At 45.5% G+C, this 20,200-nt stretch overlaps 1 protein-coding gene across 1 annotated transcript in view; it reads left to right on the plus strand.

Annotated features, from left to right (window-relative positions):
* The window catches only part of LOC126991122 (secretin receptor-like), a 50,271-nt gene that overhangs the window by 15,736 nt on the left and 14,335 nt on the right, over positions 1-20,200 (plus strand). Inside the window, exons 7-10 of the mRNA XM_050849874.1 lie at positions 2,383-2,474; positions 10,374-10,518; positions 11,950-12,098; positions 17,838-18,009. Of these exons, the coding sequence (XP_050705831.1) occupies positions 2,383-2,474; positions 10,374-10,518; positions 11,950-12,098; positions 17,838-18,009 (558 nt within the window). The remainder of the gene's footprint in view (positions 1-2,382; positions 2,475-10,373; positions 10,519-11,949; positions 12,099-17,837; positions 18,010-20,200) is intronic.

Below are 20,200 nucleotides of genomic sequence, written 5' to 3' on the forward strand. Positions count from 1 at the left end.
TGCAGTGTGTTTAAAGGTGTTTGCAATTTTCTTTTCTGTCTTTTGTTCCTTTTTCTTCAACGCTGTTTCTTTTGTCTGGGTTTAATTGGGATCATGTTCCTCGTGTACGATTATAAAGGTTGCGTGTTTTTTTTCCAGCTATTATTTTTTAGAGCAATCTTCTCCCTCTTAACGGGCCGTCCTCGAGCAAGGCCCCGTTTCCCCTAGTGATACTTAAAAAAAAATCATTAGAGAGAATACAAGGTCAACGGGTGAAATAAAAAAAAAAATCACTTATATGGAGAAAGCAAGAGGAAACGAGGGAGACGAAGAGGGAACAAAAAAAAAAAAAGCAAGTCTCATTAGCAATTCAAATAAAAGAGAAAGAAAAAGACAAAATCACACACCTGAATAGAAATGGCGAGGGAGCATGCAGGTGTGAATCGAAAGGGGAATGAAGGAATACGTCAAAGAGAGAGCAAGAGAGACACACAGACTAAACAAAAAGGGGGCAAGAGGCGAGGTGAAGAGAAAGAGGAGAGCAAAGAAATCCCACGACAAAAAGGACAAAATAAAAAGAGAATAAAAAGAGCTGAATAGACGTAAATATGGCAAACAAGGAAGAGGAAAAGCGAGTGTGGAAATACAGCCGAAAGAAGAAGTGAGATAAAAGAGAATGAGAAGTGCACAGAAATAGCACGATCAAAGGGATATAAAAAGGGAATTACTGAAGATACCATAAACAGGAAGTGGAGGAGGAGGAGGAAGATGAAGATGATGAGGGGGAAAGAGTAGGTGAAGGATGTCGAACGATATAAAAGGAAAATATAAAGGCAGGAAGAGGATGAGAAGGAGGAGGAGGGATATTAAAAAAGGAATTACTGCAGATACCGTAAACAGGAAGAGAAGGAGGAGGAGGAGGAGGAAGATGAAGAGAGGAGGAGGGGGAGACTGAAGGGGAAGGATCCCGAAAGAAAGAAGAAGAAAATGAAAGCAAGGAGAGGAGGAGAAGGAGGAAGATGAAGAGGAAAGGGGAGGAGGAGGAAATTGAAGGAGGAGAATGCGGAAAGATGCAAAAAGAGAGGAAGAAAAAACAGGAAGAGGAGGAGAAGGAGGAAGATGAAGAGGAAGAAGGGGAAAGTGAAGGAGGAGAATGCCGAAAGAGGTAAAAAGAAAAAAACAAAACCAAGAAGAGGAGGAGAAGGAGAAAGATGAGGAGGGGGAAGTGAAGGAGGAGAATGCCGAGGGAAGTAAAAAGAAAACAAAACGGGTAGAGAAGGAGGAGGAGGAGGAGGAAGATAAAGAGGAGGAGGGGGAAGACGAAAGAGAAGAATACCGAAACAAATATAAAAAAGAAAAGCAGGAAGAGGAGGAGGGAGATGAAGATGAAGAGGAGGAGGAAGGGGAAAATGAAAGAGGAGAAAGGCGCAAAAAGTAAAGAAAAAAGGAATAGGAGTAAGGAGAGTTTCTCAATCTCTGGCTCTTTGTGGAGGGGAAAAAGGAGGCAAAAAGGAGGCAGAGGGAGGAAAATTGCGAGGAGTGTGAGAGAAAGCGGAGAGAAGAGAGATGAGAGACGTGTGGAGGGAAACTCTATTAGGAGTAAAAAAATTGAGGTCAGGAGGAAGGTGAGAGAGGAAAAGGGAGAGAGAGAGAATGAGAGAGAGGGAGGAAGAAGAAGGGGAGGAGGAGGAGGAGGAGGAGGAGGAGGAAGAGGAGGAAAGATGAAACACCCACACACACACGCCAAAAAAAAAAAGGAAAGGAAAAAGGAAAAGGGAAGAAAAAGTATGCTCATATATTTTCTTCAGGGACAGGCGTGATTCTCTCTCTCTCTCTCTCTCTCTCTCTCTCTCTCTCTCTCTCTCTCTCTCTCTCTGCGGCAAAACAAGTGCGCGACTCACCCGGCATTGTCTCACTCATGGATTTCCGATACTGACCCGTTTTGTGTCTCGAGCAGGTGAACCCGAACCCGAAGCACTGCCACTGAAGCACGAGGGTCAGAGAGAGAGAGAGTTATGATTTCACCAGTTTACGATATAACTTTGAACCCTTTTCTTACCTCTCTCTCTCTCTCTCTCTCTCTCTCTCTCTCTCTCTCTCTCTCTCTCTCTCTCTCTCTCTTTTCTCTTTCTTTTCCTCAACCTTTTCCTCTTCCTCCTCCTCTTCCTCCTCGTCTTCCTCCTGCCCTTTTTTATTTCCTCTTCCTCCTCCTCTTCCTTTTACACACTCTCTCTCTCTCTCTCTCTCTCTCTCTCTCTCTCTCTCTCTCTCTCTCTCTCTCTCTCTCTCTCTCTCTCTCTGCCCCCCCCCTAAAACAACCAGTAGTATTTCCTTTAGTCACCCCAAAACAAGATCGTACTTAACCATTTCCGGATGACGTATGTTACTGTTTTCCTCCGCCAGGTGAGCTTCGCGCTGTTCGTAAACATCGCCAGGGAGTTGCTGCTCAAGTTGAAGTCCTCGACCACTCCGGAGAGCCGCCGCTGCCGCTACAGGTGAGACTGAGGTCATAGTCATAAAGGTTAGGGCTCCTGATACGTTTTTTCTCTAAGCCCACAGAGGAGGTTAACCTAGTTCTTATGGGTTGTTTTCCCGTTCAAGTCGCATAAGTTCATATTCTTAAACGTCTCGGGCTTCCATTACAGTTATTTTCCAAGGCCACAGGGAAGCGTAACCTAATTTTCATGGGTGATTTTCCCCTTCATGGTGCAGTAGTCGTGTCCATTAAGACCCCCCCAGTAGTATGTAATGGCGACAGTGACGGGACCAAAAAAATTCGCAAGCATGATCAAGAATTAGCACCAAAAATGACGTCGAAAAATTTTATACGTTGAATTTGCCGGCCGGGGCAGCCAGCCGCGCGGGCAGCCAGCCGCCGAGGGGACCTCCCCACTACCCACCCGGGTAGTGGTGGTACCCAAAGTGACCATTCCCCCCCAACCCCCCCCAACCCCCCCTCCACCCCCCACCCCCCACCCCCACCCCAAACCCCACCACCTTCCACGCCATCGTGTCTCCCCCTACCCCCCGGAGGCATGAGCGTCACCCTCCTGCCGGGGATTGGTTAGGGGCGTCCTTTCGCGCCGTGCCGGGGCGTCGCCCTCCTGCCGGGGATCGGTTAGCGCGAGCGGTGAGTTGTTCGGGGGATCGGTTAGGGGCGTCCTTTCGCACCGTGCCGGGGCGTCCTTTCGCCCCAGTGCCGGGGGATCGGTTAGGGGCCTCCTTTCGCACCGTGCCGGGGCGTCACCCTCCTGCCGGGGGATCGGTTAGGGCGTCCTTTCGCACCGTGCCGGGGCGTCCTTTCGCCCCAGTGCCGGGGGATCGGGTAGGGGCCTCCTTTCGCACCGTGCCGGGGCGTCACCCTCCTGCCGGGGGATCGGTTAGGGGCGTCCTTTCGCCCCAGTGCCGGGGGATCGGTTAGGGGCGTCCTTTCGCACCGTGCCGGGGTGTCCTTTCGCCCCCGTGCCGTGGGATCGGCCAGGGCCTCCTGTCGCGCCGTGCCGGGGCGTCGCCCTCCTGCCGGGGGATCAGTTAGGGGCGTCCTTTCGCCCCAGTGCCGGGGGATCGGTTAGGAGCGTCCTTTCGCACCGTGCCGGGGCGTCCTTTCGCCCCAGTGCCGGGGGATCGGCTAGGGGCCTCCTTTCGCGCCGTACCGGGGCGTCACCCTCCTGCCGGGGGATCGGTTAGCGCGAGCGGTGACTTGTTGGGCGGAGGCCTGTGGCTACCATTCCCCCTCCCTCTCCCTCTTCCCCTCCCGCTATTGATTTTTTTTCAGTTTGCCAGCATGTGTGTGCGTGTCCCCCTCTATACCCCACCCCTCGTGAGCGGTGACTTGATGGTCAGTCTGAGGGTACCATTACCCCTCCCTCTCCCTCTACCCGCTATTGATTTTTCAGTTTGCCAGCATATGTGTGTGTGTGTGTGTGTGTGTGTGTGTGTGTGTGTGTGTGTGTGTGTGTGCGCGCGTGTGTGTGTGTGTGTGTGTGTGTGTGTGTGTGTGTGTGTGTGTTACTGTTGATTTTCATATTGACTGGAGTTATATCGATTGTCTTTTCAGTGAGGGGGTAGGAACGGGAAAAGTAGATTTTATACATTTTTTATTGAAATATAGTGGAAAAAAATGGTATGACAAGTTATTATATTACCTTAATCTAGTCTATTTTATTTGTTCTTTCTTAATCCAGGCTAATTTGTTCTTTCTTAATCCAGACTAAATAAATGCTAAGCCTAAAAACAAAAAACACACAATCGCCATAAAAAAAAGACATATTACAAACTCACACCGTACAGGCTCAAAGAAATACAATGGAAACCCACCCACCCTACCCCTTTTTTTTTCCCACCCCCAAAATAAATCCTAATTGAAAGAGACATATTACAAACTTATGTCGTACATGCCCAAAGACAGCCCATAAAAAGATGACAACACGAATACATATACAAATGAAGAAAAAAAATACACAACACAAGTACATTGACTGACTGTCGTCCAATTTTCATATATAAAATACGGTCGTGGGAAATCGGAGGCGTGTATACGCCGCTTAAATCACACCGATAGCGCACGTTCCCCACACTCTTTTTTCATAGACGAAACGGTTACGTATATACACCACTTTACTCACGCTCGTGTCTCCCTTCGCTTCGATTGTCGCAGATGGACTGAAAAGAGGTGCAAGGGACGGCGTGGCGTGGTGGTCGCTGCTCGGAGGCAATAAATAACTCGGTCACCAAGCCGAGGCCTTGCTTCCGCTGTCCTCCTTTTTTTTTTTTTTTTCCCCGTTCTCTCTCCTCTCTCTCTCTTTCTCTCCTTATAAGTTTATAAACTATACTTTTCACAGACTCATTCGTGATAAAATGAGCAACTTTTCTTCAATAAATTTCCCTGGGTGGAGGGAGGTGGGGGAATGGTAGCCACAGGCCTCCGCCCAAGGAGGGAGGTGGGGGAATGGTAGCCACAGGCCTCCGCCCAACAAGCCGACGCTCACATAAGGGTGGGTATAGAAGGGGGTAGGGGGGAGACATGGTGGCGTGGGCACGCCGGAAAGGCGTAGGGGACCAAGCCGCATGCACACCAGTTTTTTTTTTTTTTCCCGCCCAAACACGCATGTCGTGCTCCAAAACTCGAGTCTTAAGTCCACCCGGCAGGAGGGTGACGCCCCGACACGGTGCGAAAGGACGCTCCTAACCGATCCCCCGGCACTGGGGCGAAAGGACGCCCCTAACTGATCCCCCGGCAGGAGGGCGACGCCCCGGCACGGCGCGAAAGGAGGCCCCTGGCCGATCCCCCGGCACTGGGGCGAAAGGACACCCCGGCATGGTGCGAAAGGACGCCCCTAACCGATCCCCCGGCACTGGGGCGAAAGGACGCCCCTAACCGATCCCCCGGCACTGGGGCGAAAGGACGCCCCGGCACGGTGCGAAAGGACGCCCCTAACCGATCCCCCGAACAACTCACCGCTCGCGCTAACCGATCCCCGGCAGGAGGGCGACGCCCCGGCACGGCGCGAAAGGACGCCCCTAACCAATCCCCGGCAGGAGGGTGACGCTCATGCCTCCGGGGGGTAGGGGGAGACACGATGGCGTGGAAGGTGGTGGGGTTTGGGGTGGGGTGGGGGTGGGGTTGGGGGGGAATGGTCACTTTGGGTAGCTTTTCACCACTACCCGGGTGGGTAGTGGGAAGGTCCCCTCGGCGGCTGGCTGCCCGCGCGGCTGGCTGCCCCGGCCGGCAAATTCAACGTATAAAATTTTTCGACGTCATTTTTGGTGCTAATTCTTGATCATGCTTGCGATTTTTTTTTGGTCCCGTCACTGTCGCCATTACATACTACTGGAATGGTCACTTTGGGTAGCTTTTCACCACTCCCCGGTTGGGTAGTGGGGAGGTCCCCTCGGCGGCTGGCTGCCCGCGCGGCTGGCTGCCCCGGCCGACAAATTCAACGTATAAAATTTTTCGACGTTATTTTTGGTGCTAATTCTTGATCATGCTTGCGAATTTTTTTGGTCCCGTCACTGTCGCCATTACATACTACTCCCAGTAACTTCTACGAGAGGCTTTTCAAACAGGGTAACTGATTAGCCGATATGTTTAGCCCCTTGACTGCGGATTTCCTACAGTCACACATCACCAAGCTACAGGAATGAAACAAAAAGTGGCTGCTACAATTCAGTGAAGAAAAAATATAAAGTCCTGCACCTTGGGAGGGGATATCCAGCACACCAAAACCACATGGGAAACACTCCACTATCCACCACAGAGCCATAGAAAGCCCTGGGAGTATATGTTTCCAGGCTACCAGTAAAGGCTAAATCCGTGCCAATCGCAGCGGACGGGTTAAGACTTCACGCCGAGCCTCTGCCAGCTGCCACGCCACGGAATTTGATTTAAGGACCTCGGCGGAATGGACAACTCCTCACCACCGTTGCCAGACTATCGTACTCAGAGCTTCATATTTACCGGTTTCTCAGCCGTAGCTATTGCTAAAAACACCAATAATTAACCATTTTAACGATAACTATATATGAAGGCAGTTATTGAGGTTGAGGAGCCAGTTTATGTGTCGGAAATCAGCAAAATCGGAGGCTGAGTACGACAATCTGGCAACGTTGCTCCAAACCGTTTTCCAGGCTGGTTACAAGGTTTCGTTTTCTTTAACAATATTTTCCCGGTCGTGGTAGCCTTGCCGAGAGGTTTAGAGAGAGACTATTATAAGTGCGTCCCGAAGGGGTGTGACTGTGTCTCGCATTTCAAGGTTTTTCTGATTTCTCTTTTGTGTTTTCGCTGAGTTATTCCGCTTCTCCATTTCTTTGCTTTTTTCTTCTTCCTTTTCCTCTTCCTCCTCTTCCTTCTCTTCCTCCTCTTCCTCCTCGTCTTTCTCCTTCTCTTTCTTTTCCTCTTACTTTCCCTCTTCATTTCTCTCTCTCTCTCTCTCTCTCTCTCTCTCTCTCTCTCTCTCTCTCTCTCTCTCTCTCTCTCTCTCTCTCTCTCTCTCTCTCTCTCTCTCTCTCTCTCTCTCTCTCTCTCTCTCTCTCTCTCTCTCTCTCTCTCTCTCGCTATAAATAGACGTTTTGCCCCGAAGAAAGTATTGTTTTCCGTGTGTGCTCGATTCTCCCACGCTGGTTACCCCGAAGAAAGTATGTGTTCGATTCTCCCACGCTGGTTACCCCGAAGAAAGTATGTGTTCGATTCTCCCACGCTGGTTACCCCGAAGAAAGTATGTGTTCGAGTCTCCCACGCTGGTTACCCCGAAGAAAGAATGTGTTCGATTCTCCCACGCTGGTTACTCTGAAGAAAGTATGTATTCGACTCTCCCACGCTGGTTACTCCGAAGAAAGTATGTGTTCGATTCTCCCACGCTGGTTACTCCGAAGAAAGTATGTGTTCGACTCTCCCACGCTGGTTGCCCCGAAGAAAGTAGCTGTTCGATTCTCCCACGCTGGTTAACCCGAAGAAAGTATGTGTTCGATTCTCCCACGCTGGTTACCCCGAAGAAAGTATGTGTTCGATTCTCCCACGCTGGTTAACCCGAAGAAAGTATGTGTTCGATTCTCCCACGCTGGTTACCCCGAAGAAAGTATGTGTTCGATTCTCCCACGCTGGTTATAAGGTCTCCGTTTCTTTTGTTTCTCCCCTGGATCGCGTCTAGCTATTCCGAGGGTCTCACGAACGGGCTATCAAATAAGTGGGTCCCACGGGAATATAGTTTTGCTCTGCTTTTCCGAGCGAATTCATGTTATTTGTGGTTTCTTTCTAAGCAGGTTGGTTATAAGAAGATGCAAACGTATGAAGAGTTTTTTTCCTTATGGTTATTTTGAATCTTGAGTCCGTTTTTTCGACCATCTCGGTATCTAATTAAAGCTTACACGTTTATTAATATTTATATATTCATTTATCTACGTACGTGGCTATCTTCAAATTTAGGTGTGGTGTTCTTCAGCGTATAAGGAAACAAGGAAAAAAAAAAGATACACATCCCTTTTTATGCATTTTAAAGTCTTCTTTTTCTTCTTGTTCTTCGTTTAGTGTCCTTACTTTCCTTTATGGAGTAGAAAGGGTTCATGATTAATTTTGTTTAACGTCTCGCCTTTAACACGAAATCAATGGTCGTGTCGTGAAGGGCGAAGCATGGAGCCAGCGAGGCCAAGACGGAGGAGTGTTTGTCTTGAAGCTCCAGCGACGAGTGGCTCTGGACGGGACATACAGGAGGCGGCTTAGGAAGAGTGTCCCGGTGATCTGTGACGCGGAGGAGGATGAGCTGGGACGAGGGGCAAGGGAGAGGGGAGGGAGAGGTGTGTGAGTGGCGCCTTCAAGGAGGGAACGAAAGTCTTGTGTTGGTGACGCCGGGTACTGAATAACCATGAGGCGGGGCGGGGCGGAACGAGCGGGAAAGGAGAGGGAGGCAGGAAAGAGAAAAATATACCTAATGACATGTAAAGAGAGATAAGTGTTTACCGGCATCCATTCAGCTCACGTGTTTGTATTTTTAGAACCTTTGCCGTGTTTTCCCGTCACAAAAAGCATCGGATCTCCCACAAGTTTTGATGGAATCCTTACTGACCCAGTTTAGCATGCGCGTGTGTGTTTCATCACCCCTGTTATGTTTCCTGACTTAAAGAGTGTTGGATTGCTTACAAGTTATAATTGAATCACTTAACTCAGCGTGTGTGTGTGTGTGTGTGTGTGTGTGTTAGAGCCACTAGATAATGTGGAGCAGTGAATCCTTCAACTTAATCTAACCCAAACTCTATTTATTCTACTCACGTTTGGATCCTATTATCATTTAGGACATTTTGAGTTTTCCTTCTAATTAACTCATCACTGTAATGCGTTTTTTTAGATCAAAGGGAAAAATACTATTGACAAGCTATAATCGTTACTGAGGAAAAGAAAGACGCACGGATGTTATTTGTTTTTCGTAAAAGTAAATTTGTATTGTGAACCTTCAGTCTCTTCTTCCGCACGACGAACCATTAAAAGAAAAATCGGAACAAAGCTAACTAGTGCAGTCAATACCGCCTCTCCCTTCCTCCCTCTCTCCTCCCTCTGTCCTTCCTTCCTCCTTCCTCCCTCTCTGTCCCTCCTTACTCCCTCTCTCCATTAAAAGAAAAATCGGAACAAAGCTAACTAGTGCAGTCAATACCGCCTCTCCCTTCCTCCCTCTCTCCTCCCTCTGTCCTTCCTTCCTCCTTCCTCCCTCTCTGTCCCTCCCTCCTCCTTCCTCCCTCTCTGTCCCTCCTTACTCCCTCTCTCCTCTCTCTGTCCCTCCTTCCTCCCTCTCTGTCCCTCCTTCCTCCCTCTCTGTCCCTCCTTACTCCCTCTCTCCTCTCTCTGTCCCTCCTTCCTCCTTCCTCCCTCACTGTCCCTCCTTACTCCCTCTCTCCTCCCTCTGTCCCTCCTTCCTCCTTCCTCCCTCTCTGTCCCTCCTTACTCCCTCTCTCCTCTCTCTGTCCCTCCTTCCCTCTCTCCCTCTCTCACTTCGGCAGAACAACAACAACACCGTGAAAGTGGGAGGAAACGTCACTTTTGGCGGGTATACTAAAAACATCTCTCCCCTTCAATCCCCTCTACACAAAGCCCAAGTACTCTTCCTTCACTACCAGCCTCGAAACTTATCAAGAACCTCCCTTTCAACTACCATCGGCTCAAAAAAGGACTCCTTGCCTCTTCTCGACCTTCAACCGAGCGCTTCCACACACAAATAACCGTCTGTCATTCTCGCTGTCTCTCTACAACACTTGAAGCTAGCCAATAACACACTCGACGTCAGATGAACACTCCTTGCTTCTCTTCACTCTCAACCGCTCTTCGCCAGAGACGCGGACACAAAAAAATGATCTACCACTCTTTATACCTTTCTGCTACCCTTGAAACTAGCCTTTAACACACTCTGAACCACCATAGACGTTAAAATGAACACTCCTTGATTTTCTTTCACCCTCAACTGACTCTCCACACAAATACACATGTACACACACAAAAAAAAAACCTCTACCTTTTTCGATGTCTCCCCACCACATCTACCACACCTGAAATTAACCAAGAACTCTCTCAACCACTATCGACGCAAAAGAACACTACCTGCATCTCCTAAACACTCAATTGGCTCATTTCATACGCGCCCTCCTCATGCACCACCCTCACCCTTGTCTGTCTGGTTAACTTCTTTCCAAACACGCACTCCTTCACCACTCACCCTCGCCTCTGTGTTCGGTTCCCTTCTTCCCATGCTCCTAGTCCTCTCCAATCTCACCTCAGTCAATCCACGGTTCTTTTCTTTCCATGCTCTCCCTCCTCCACCCTCGGCTCTGACTGTATTTTGTTCCGTTCTTTCAATGCTCGCCGTCCTCCCCTCCCCACCCGCCCCTTCGCCTCAGTGTTGGGTTCTCTTCTTCAGGAGGTGGGCTCGCTCGACGCTAGTTCTCGTCCCGCTCTTCGGTGTCCACTACGCGATGCTCCTCGGCTTCACCTTCTTCATGGGCAAGAACTCCACCATCGAGATCATGTGGCTCTTCACCGACCAGTTCTTCGCCTCGTTCCAGGTATCGAGTGTCTGTTCTTTTGTTTTCCTTTGAATGATTCTTTTCTTTCTCTCTCTTTTGACTGGCTTTTTTTTCTCTCTGAACTGATTGAATGATTCCAGTGACTGGTTTTGTTTTCTTTCTCTCACGTGCGTTTCTTGTATCTCTTTTGTTCGTGTCAAGGTTACGTTTTCTTTGCGTTTATTTGACACTCCTGCGGGTTCTCCTTTTGCCTCTTTGTGCTTTGTATTTATGCTTGTAAATACCTTCCTTGTTTGGTTACTTCAAGATTGTTTGTCACTTCATGTATTTGGTGTCATTGCAGGTATTAATAACACCCGCACTTCCTTGACATTGATAAAGCATAGTTATAACAGTACCTCTTCTTCAGGCCACTCCTGTTTGCTTTGTAGGGACAGCGAATTAGCGGCCTTTTTTATTGTGTTTTCATTGTTTATTGCCCGTCAGCTGTTTTCTTTACCGTAACACAAAATAAACAGAGCTGTCTATATACTTATTGACGCTTCTCTAGGAATTATATGTAGGAAGAGGCCGCAAAACAAAAGACAAATAAACAATGTATCTTACCCACACTACCCAAACCTCAGAACTCCACACCAGAAACAATTCGAGCGCACTTCTGCATTCCCCCCTCCCCTCCCAGACCAGCCCAGAGCCCAGCACAGCGCCCTTGTAAACCCATTCTTGAAGCTAAGCCCAAGTAAACTCCCTCACTCCTACCCTGGAAGCAAATACAGAACTTCCATTTTAAGCACCGATGACACAAAGTAAGCACTCCCTGCCTCTTCTCGACCTTCAACCGACCCTCTCCACACGCACAAACTATCTACTGTTATTGATCTCTCTCTCTACCACCTTTGAAAATACCCAAGAATCTCTCTCAGAAGCACTATGTCGTAAAATGAGACATTTCTTCCCTCTCTTCGACCTTTAACCGCCCGTCTCCTCACACACAAAAAATATCACTCTATCTCTCTACCGCCCTTGAAACGAACCAAGAACTCAATCTCCCTCTGAGCTACCATCGACGTCGTTCAACAAACACTTCTTTCTTGCCTGTCTCCCTCAACCGTCCGTCTCCTCACACACAAAATCTTTCACTCTCTGTATCTCTCTACCGCCCTTGAAACGAACCAAGAACTCAATCTCCCTCTGAGCTACCATCGACGTTAAACAAACACTGCTTTCTTGTCTGGCTCCCTCAACCGTCCGTCTCCAAACACACACACACACACACAAAAAAAAAACACTATCTTGTCCTATGGAACGAGCTCTTCATCTTCCCTTTTATCCACACACACACACACACGCACAAAAAAAACAACTTGGAACGGGCTCTTCGTCTTCCTTCTTATCCACACACGCACACACACAAGAAAAAACTGTCTCGGAACGCACCCTTCATCTTCTCTCCTCGCCCCCACACCCCAGGGCTTCTTCGTGGCAACACTGTACTGCCTCTTGAACGGGGAGGTGAGGTCGGAGCTGCATAAGATTTGGCACCACTGGCAGATGAACAGCAAGACGGAGAAAAGCATCAACTTCCACTCCGCCTTGTCGCAGTCTAGGACATACTTCAGGTACGACTCTCCAGGTTCCTCCCTTTTCAGTTCCTCTTATTGGTTTCCTTTTGCTTTATTATTGTTGTTTTTAATCTTCCTCGGTCTTCTTCTTTCTCCACTTGTCTTCGTCTTTGTTTGACCCTTTCTGCGTTTTCTCATTTTTTTTTTTGGGGGGTTACATCTCTGCCTATAGCGCCCGGTAGGCTTTCTTCAAGGGCCTGGTGGTCGTTCCAAGCCCGTCACAGCGCAGGCAATTTTTCATAGTGGCGCCAGTTTTGCTTGTCCCCGTATCTCTTAATTTTTAGCTCTATCTCATGTTCTTTTTCTTATTCTTCCTTTTCTTTTGTTTCTTTATTCTTCTTTTGTCATTTTTTTCTTTGCCTTCATCTTTTTTTCCTTATATCTTCCCGTATTTTCATTTCTGGTTATCTCTTACGTTTTGGCTCTTTCATATCCTCTAAGTCTTCTTCTTTGCTTGATTCTCCTTTTTTCATCACTTTTTCTACTTCATTCCTTCGTCGTTTTATTTTATCTCTTTCTATCTTCTCATATCTGTCTATCTCTTAACTTTTACCTCCATCTCATGTTCTCCTGTTCTTCCTTCTCCTTCGCTTGGTCATTCCTCCTTTATCACTCTTCTTTCTCCATCTCTCTTCGTCGTTTTTTTATCTCTCTCCATCTTCTCATATTTATGTCTCTCTTAGCCTGTCACGTCCTCTCCTTTTCATCTTTTGCTCCGTTATTCCTCTTTTATAACTTTTCTTCCCTCTTTTCTTCGTTTATTGTCTCATTTCATCTCGTATTTTCGTGTTCTTTTTACTTTTCTCCTCTCTACTGCGTTCTCTTATTCTTCTCTCTTGCTATATTTTTTCGTCTTTTCCTTCTGTCTTTTCTTTCTTTCCTCTTCGTTTCTTATCTCTTTTCGTTTTCCCGTGTCTTCTTATCTTTCATCGCTTCCCTCCTACTCACTTCCTTGCTTCCTCCTCTTCTCCCTTTTTCCTGTTATTCTTTCCTGTTGCTTTATTGTTCCTCTTCGCTCGTTCGTACTACCCTGTTTCTTTATCCTTCTGCATCTCCTTTCGCTTTCTCATATCTTCGCATCTCTCAGCTCTTTCCTCCTCCTCTTCAGTCCTTATTGCTTTCATCTGCTCCGTCATTCCTCTCTCCCTTCTTTGTTTTCTCTCCACGTCTCCTCGCATTCCAGGACGTCTTTCAAAGGGCCCTCACCACCTGTTTATCCCTCCTTCCCATCTTCTTTTCTTTCTCTATTTTTCTTTATTCCTCTTTTCTTCCTTCGTTCCCCATCTCCTCATACTGTCTTATTTTCCTCACCACCTGTTTTTCCCTTCATCCTATCTCTTCTTCCTTTTCTCTTTTTCCTTTATTTCCCTTCTCTTCCTTCGTCCCCCATTCCCTCATTTTGTCTCATTTTCCTCACTACCTGTTTTTCCCTTCGTCCTATCCCCTCTTCTTTCTCTCTTTTTCTTTATTCTCCTTCCTTTCCTTCGTCCCCTATTTCCTCATACTCTCATTTTCCTCACCACCTGCTTTTTCCTTCATCCTATCTCCTCTCCTTTCTCTGTTTTCCTTTATTTCCCTTCTCTTCCTTCGTCCCCTATTTCCTCATACTGTCCTATTTTCCTCATCACCTGCTTTTTCCTTCATCCTATCTCCTCTCCTTTCTCTGTTTTCCTTTATTTCCCTTCTCTTCCTTCGTTCCCTATTTCCGCATACTCTCTCATTATCTCTTTTTTGTATTCCAGCGTGTTTTTCCAGGCGTGTTTTTTCTCCATTCGACGTTTTCTTCTTCCTTGTTTCCTCTGCTTCATTGCGCATTCTCTCTCTCTCTCTCTCTCTCTCTCTCTCTCTCTCTCTCTCTCTCTCTCTCTCTCTCTCTCTCTCTCTCTCTCTCTCTCTCTCTCTCTCTCTCTCTCTCTCTCTCTCTCTCTCTCTCTCTCTCTCTCTCTCTCTCTCTCTCTCTCTCTCTCTCTCTCTCTCTCTCTCTCTCTCTCTCTCTCTCTCTCTCTCTCTTTTCTCCTCTTCATTCCCGGGCATAAGTCGGATGCGCCATCACCTAAACTTTGCTCTTTTCTTTTATTCTACTTCTTCTCTTTTTTCTTCTTTTTTTCACCGTGCCTCTCCCTTTCCCCTCCCTCTCTCTCTCTTTCCCTTCCTCCTTTCCTTCAGTTTCCACTCCTCTTAATCCTTTTTTTCCTTTTTTCTGTTCTCATTTTTCTCATTTTTTTCTTCGGCTTATTTTTCCCTTTTTCTAACCTCTTCTTTATTTGTATTTGTTTGTCCTTTTTTTGTATAATTCTCCTTTTTTTTTCTCTTCCAGTGTGGCTCCTCCCTCCTCTCTCACTTTCCTTCCTTCATTTCTTTCCTCTTTTTTTTTTCATATGTGCCTCTGTTTCCCCTTCCCCTTCCTTCAATTTCATCTCCTCAAAACTATTCTTTCTTTATTTTTTTTTTGCTCTCCTGTTCTATATTGCTTTTCTTCGCTATGTTCTCCCTTCCCATTTTCCCCTCCTGTAACCTCTTCATCATTTTTCTTCATCCACTACTAATATCACTCGTTTTCCATATTTTTTTTCCTCTCTGTTCTCCCATACTATTTTTCCCCCTTCTAACCTTCTTTTTCCTTCTAACCTTCTTTTCCTTTTTTTCTCCTTTCTTTTTCTTCCTTTTCCTTTCTTTTTCCTTCTAACCTTCCTCTTTCCTTTCTTTCTTTTTCTTCCTTTTTCCTTTTTTTCCTTCTAACCGTCCTTCTAACCTTCCTTTTTCCTTCCTTTCCTTATCTTCCTTTTTCCTTTCCTTTTCCTTCTAACCTTTTTTTTCCTCTCTATTCTCCCATAATATTTTTCCCTCTTCTAACTGTTTTCTTGACCTTTATTAAACTTATTCTCCTATATTCTTTTTCTGCTCCCTCATCTCCCCTGCTATTTTTCAACCTTCTAACCTCTTCTACTTCATTTTTTGGTCCATTATTAATATTACTTCGCGGTCAGAGTCATTGAGTTGGTCGTGTGTCTATATATTCATGGTTCATTTTTTACGCGTTAAAGTTTTGAAATGGCTTTTAGCTTATCTCGTTTGCCTTCGCTGTGTGTGTGTGTGTGTGTGTGTGTCTTTTCCGGCTGAAGAAGAATACGAAAACAGGAAAGAGTTTGAGAGACGCGCACGCGAAAACGATATGAACAACTTTGGAATGAGACTTTGTAGTGTGGGGGTGAAAATATTATTGCCTCTTCTTCATCATCATCATCACCATAACATGTTTTCTTTAGGCCGAGAATGAGAGAAGGGACCAAACACGCAACGAATGGAAATAACACCAAAAGAAAATCACACCAAAACATGAGAAGTAAACAAAACACAAAACTACGAAACTACATGGAAAAAACGTGATAAACAAAAGAAAAAAGAAAAAAAGAAACCTGACTCGCTGTCGTGGCTCCGTTGTGAAATGCAATGAAAGGAGGGCCAATTTTTTTCTTCATTTTTTTTTTTTTATGTGCAGACCCTGGATCGATGAGGTTGGGGAGTGACGAGTGGAAGAGTGGGGGAGGGCAGAATGAGAGGAGGAGGAGGAGGAAGAAGCAGAAAGGATGAGATTGGGGAGGAGAATGACTTTGAACTGAGGACTGGAAAGGGAAGGAGGAGCAGAAAGGGAGCTGTGGGGAGGAAGGGGAGGGAGGAAGCAGAAAGGATGAGATTGGGGAGGAGGGAATGACGTTTGAACTGAGGACTGGAAAGGGGAAGAGGAGTAGCAGAAAGGGGAGCTGTAGGGGGGGAGAAGCGGCAGGGGAGGGAGGAAGCAGAAAGGATGAGGTTGGGGATGAGGTGACTTTTGGACTGAGGACTGGAAGGGGAAGGGGCAGAAAGGGGAGCTGTGGGGGGAGAGGGAGGAGGAAGCAGAAAGGATGAGGTTGGGGATGAGGGAGTGACTTTTGGACTGAGGACTGGAAGGGGGAAGAGGGGGCAGAAAGGGGAGCTGTAGGGGGGGAGAAGAGGAAGGGGAGGAGGAAGCAGAAAGGATGAGCTTGGGGATGAGGGAGTGACTTTTGGACTGAGGACTGGAAGGGGGAAGGGGGGAGTAGAAAGGGGAGTTGTAGGGGGGGGAGGGAGAAGGGGAGGAGGAAGCAGAAAGGATGAGGTTGGGGATGAGGGAGTGACTTTTGGACTGAGGACTGGAAGGGGGAAGGGGGGAGCAGAAAGGGGAGTTGTAGGGGGGGGCGGGGGGGGAGGAAGCAGAAAGGGAGCATGGCTGGAAGGAGGAAACTGGAACGTAGTGGCGTGGAGAGGAAATTTTTCTCTTCCCTTTCTCTTCCCTTTCAGTGTTTTCAAGGATTTTTTTTTTTTTTTTTTTGCTGGGTTCCATTTTTTTCCACTCTGCATTGTTTTCCTGAATCTCTTGCCATTCGTCTTTTTTATTCCTCTTTTCTTTGTCTCAGATATTTTTGCTTTGCCGCTTGTTTTCTTCTTTTTATCCTGCACTGTGCTTATTTTTTCTTTATTTTAATTTTTACTATTGTGTTTTCATCTATTTTTTCATCTGCTATGTATTTTTTTTATCTATTTTTGCCTATTGTTTCCCTTTGCTTTTTATATATTTTTTGTCTACTATCTCCGTTTTTTCTTGTTTTTTATATCCTAACTTCTCCCTACTATGATTCTCCTTTTTAATTAATTTTTATTTCTTCCCTGTTTTTCTATACGTATATTTATTCTCATATTTATTACTTTTTTCTCCCTTGTCTTCCTATACTTATATTTATTCTCATGTTTACTTGTCATTCGTCTCATGTCGCTTCATATCTTCTCACTTCCTTTTCCTTTCTCTTCCCCATCAGCCTACTTTACCCTTCTCCTCCCTCTCCTCTTCCTCCTTTCTCCTTCCTTTACCTTTCTCTTCTTCATCAGCCTTCTTCTCCTACTCAAGCACTCCTCCTTCTCCTCCCTTTCCTCTTCCTCCTTTTTCCTTCCTTTACCTTTCTCTTCTTCATCAGTCTTCTTCTCCTACTCAAGCACTCCTCCTTCTCCTTCGTTTACCTTTCTCTCCTCCATCGGTCTACTTTCCTCCATAATGGCCTCCATCCCCCTCCCTTTCCTCCCTCTCCTCACACATACATAATGATCACGCTGACAACACTAGTGATTAAGTTGCTACGAAGATGCCATTCACCAGGAACGTGTAGCCTCCTTACGTCCAGCTTCCTTTCCCTCCTTATGTATTTATTCTACCGAAGATGAGGAGGAGGCTGGTGTGTTTATTTGTTGCTTAGGTTACTGGCGCCGCTCGGTCTTTGTGTAGGTAGCGAGAGGTTTGCAAGTAACAGAGTATTGACAGTTTTTCCAGGTGGACACACACTCACCTTTTCCACCTATAGAGCATCACCCAGGTAGAGTCTTCCACCAAAGTACGTCACGATAATGAGATTCATTTTCCACATGGTGAGCTCGCGCGCGCACACACACACACACACGCGCGTGCTCACACACACACACACACACACACACACACACACACACACACACACACACACTCCACTCCACTCAGCTCCACTCCACTCAGCTCCACTCCACTCCACTCCACTCCTCTCCTCTCCTCTCCTCTCCACTCCACTCCACTCCACTCCACTCCACACACAGCAAAATATTCACTCTCCCTTCCCCCTTTCCTCCGCTTCCTCTCCCTTCTCCCACATACATACACAGACGATTCACGGGCGTTTCGTCTTTCTCCCTCTACCCCAGCAGAGGCACCGGGGCTCCCTGGGCGTCCGCTTTTGCGTCAGGGAAGCGGAAGGATGGCTCGGCGGCGGCAAGGAAAACGTCAGACGAGATGGGGATGTCGCGGATGGAGAAGACGAATGGCTCACCAGCGCAAGCCACCTGCCTCTCCGTGCTGGACGATACCCAAAACCAGGTAACGATCTCCTCCATGTGATGCAGTTTACATACTTTTCCATACTTATTAATCTATATGTGATGGGTGCATACTTCTGTTCCCCTAAGATCTGTCTATACACTTTGTTTTCTATTTTCTGTAGGTTCTCTATATGTCTGATTCCGTGTAGTTTATAATGCTGTTTCCATAGAGCACAGATGGCAGCACAACACTGTATACCTGCCCATCCATTTAGTATTTTTTTTAATAATTTTCCCTTCTTTTTCACTCCTTTTTTTTATTTCTTCCATTCGTTCCCCATCTTTTTTTAATTTTTCTCTGTACTTTCTCTTTTTTTCTCTCCTTTTTACCTAATCCCTGTAATAAACCTTTTTTTGTCTATTCAATTATCCCTTCATCTTTTTTATTACTTTTTCCTATTATATATTATCTTTCAATTTATCTTTTTTTTTCATTTTTTTCTTATTTCTTTTTATTTCACTTTTCTTTCATTCTAGATAAATGGATAGCTAGATAGATAAGTAGACCAACTCGTATGTAGAAACAAGAGGAAATTAATTCTTCATAAAATATTGTTTGCAAAGAGAGCATGCTTTGAGATAATTGGCAGGTTGTTTTGCGCTTTCCTTTAATTTGCTGATATTTTTTCTTCCTGATTGAAATTTTACGGTCATGAATGTGTTTTATATTCTGTTTGCGTTTAGATCATTATTGTTTTAGTGTAGGAGGCTACGCTTTCGTGAATATCATCCCTATTTTCAATAATAAATAGTCCTTGAATTGGACTTTGAGAGCGTTTCCATGATTGTTGAACGTTTGTAGAAAAGATATATGAAGAGCTAGTGATGTTTCATAAGGTAGGCAATGAAAGACTGGCACGGTACTAAAACGAATCTTAACCCCCTTCTGTGTTTTATGTTGGGGAAAGTGATTTATATACACCGTTTTCTTTTCCGTTTTTTTGTTGTTGTTTTTACTGTTCATACTTTTTATCGTTCCCTTTTTTTTTACGTATGTTCGCGGAAGTTCTGATTTAGCGATTGATTGGCATTTTCGTTTTTTTACAGTTTATTCATTTCACTCGTTTTTTTTTTCTTCTGTTTGGGAAAGCTATTTTAGTCAACGTTTTGTGTTCCTCAGTTTGTATTTCTAACTCACTTTTTTCCGTTCGTATTTTAATGTTTGGAAGTTTTTTTTTTAGTTTTCCGTTAACTTTACCATTCTTTTCTGTTTTTTTCAGCTTTTTACTGTTTGTTTCTTTATGTTTGGGAGAGATATTTTACCTCACCGTTTTGTGTTCCTTAGTTTGTATTTCTAACTCACTTTTTTCAGTTCGTTCTTTAATGTTTGGGAGTTTTTTAAAGTATACCGTTAATTTACCTTTTTTTTTTTGGCCTTTTCAGCTCTTTTTACCGTTTGTTTTTATGTTTGGGAGAGATATGCCAGTGTATCGTTAAGCTTACCGTCCGTTTCTTTTATGTTCGGGGAAGGTATACAGCTCTAGGCAAAGGCAGCTACATACTTTTTTATTGTTGAGGGTAAAAGCGAGGGATAGAGATTGTATGATCCATTAATGTTTCTTTTTATGTTCGAGTAAGAAAAAAATCCACTGCCAAATTCATACCACATTTCCACAAACTCAGGAGCAGAGAAATACACTAGAGGGAGCAGAGAAAAAAAAAGAGAGAAGGAGGGAAATGAAAGAAAGAAAGAAGGAAAGAGGAATAGAAAAGGAATAGAAAATGAAAATAAAATGGGGTTCAGATAGGATGAAGGAGGAGAGCAGAGAATGAAAGAAGAATATGGGAATTAAAAGAAAGAAAGAAAATAAGAGAGAAACGATGGAAATGAAGGGAAGAAAGAAGGAAAGAGGAATATAAAAGGAATAGAAAATGAAAATAAAATGGGGTTCAGATAGATTGAGGGAGGAGAGTAGAGATTGAAAGAAGAATATGGGAACTAAAATAAATAAATAAAATAAGAGAGAAACGATGGAAATGAAAGGAAGAAAGAAGGACAGAGGAATATAAAAAGAAATATAAAAGGAATAGAAAATTAAAATGAATTGGGGTTCAGATAGGTTGAGGGAGGAGAGCAAAGATTGAGAGAAGAATATGGGAACTAAAAGAAAGAAAGAAAATAAGAGAGAAAGGACGGAAATGAAAGGAAGAAAGAAGGAAAGACGAATAGAAAAGGAACAGAAAATGAA

This window comes from Eriocheir sinensis, unplaced genomic scaffold (genome assembly GCF_024679095.1).
Source record: "Eriocheir sinensis breed Jianghai 21 unplaced genomic scaffold, ASM2467909v1 Scaffold243, whole genome shotgun sequence".
Lineage (NCBI taxonomy): Eukaryota > Metazoa > Arthropoda > Malacostraca > Decapoda > Varunidae > Eriocheir > Eriocheir sinensis.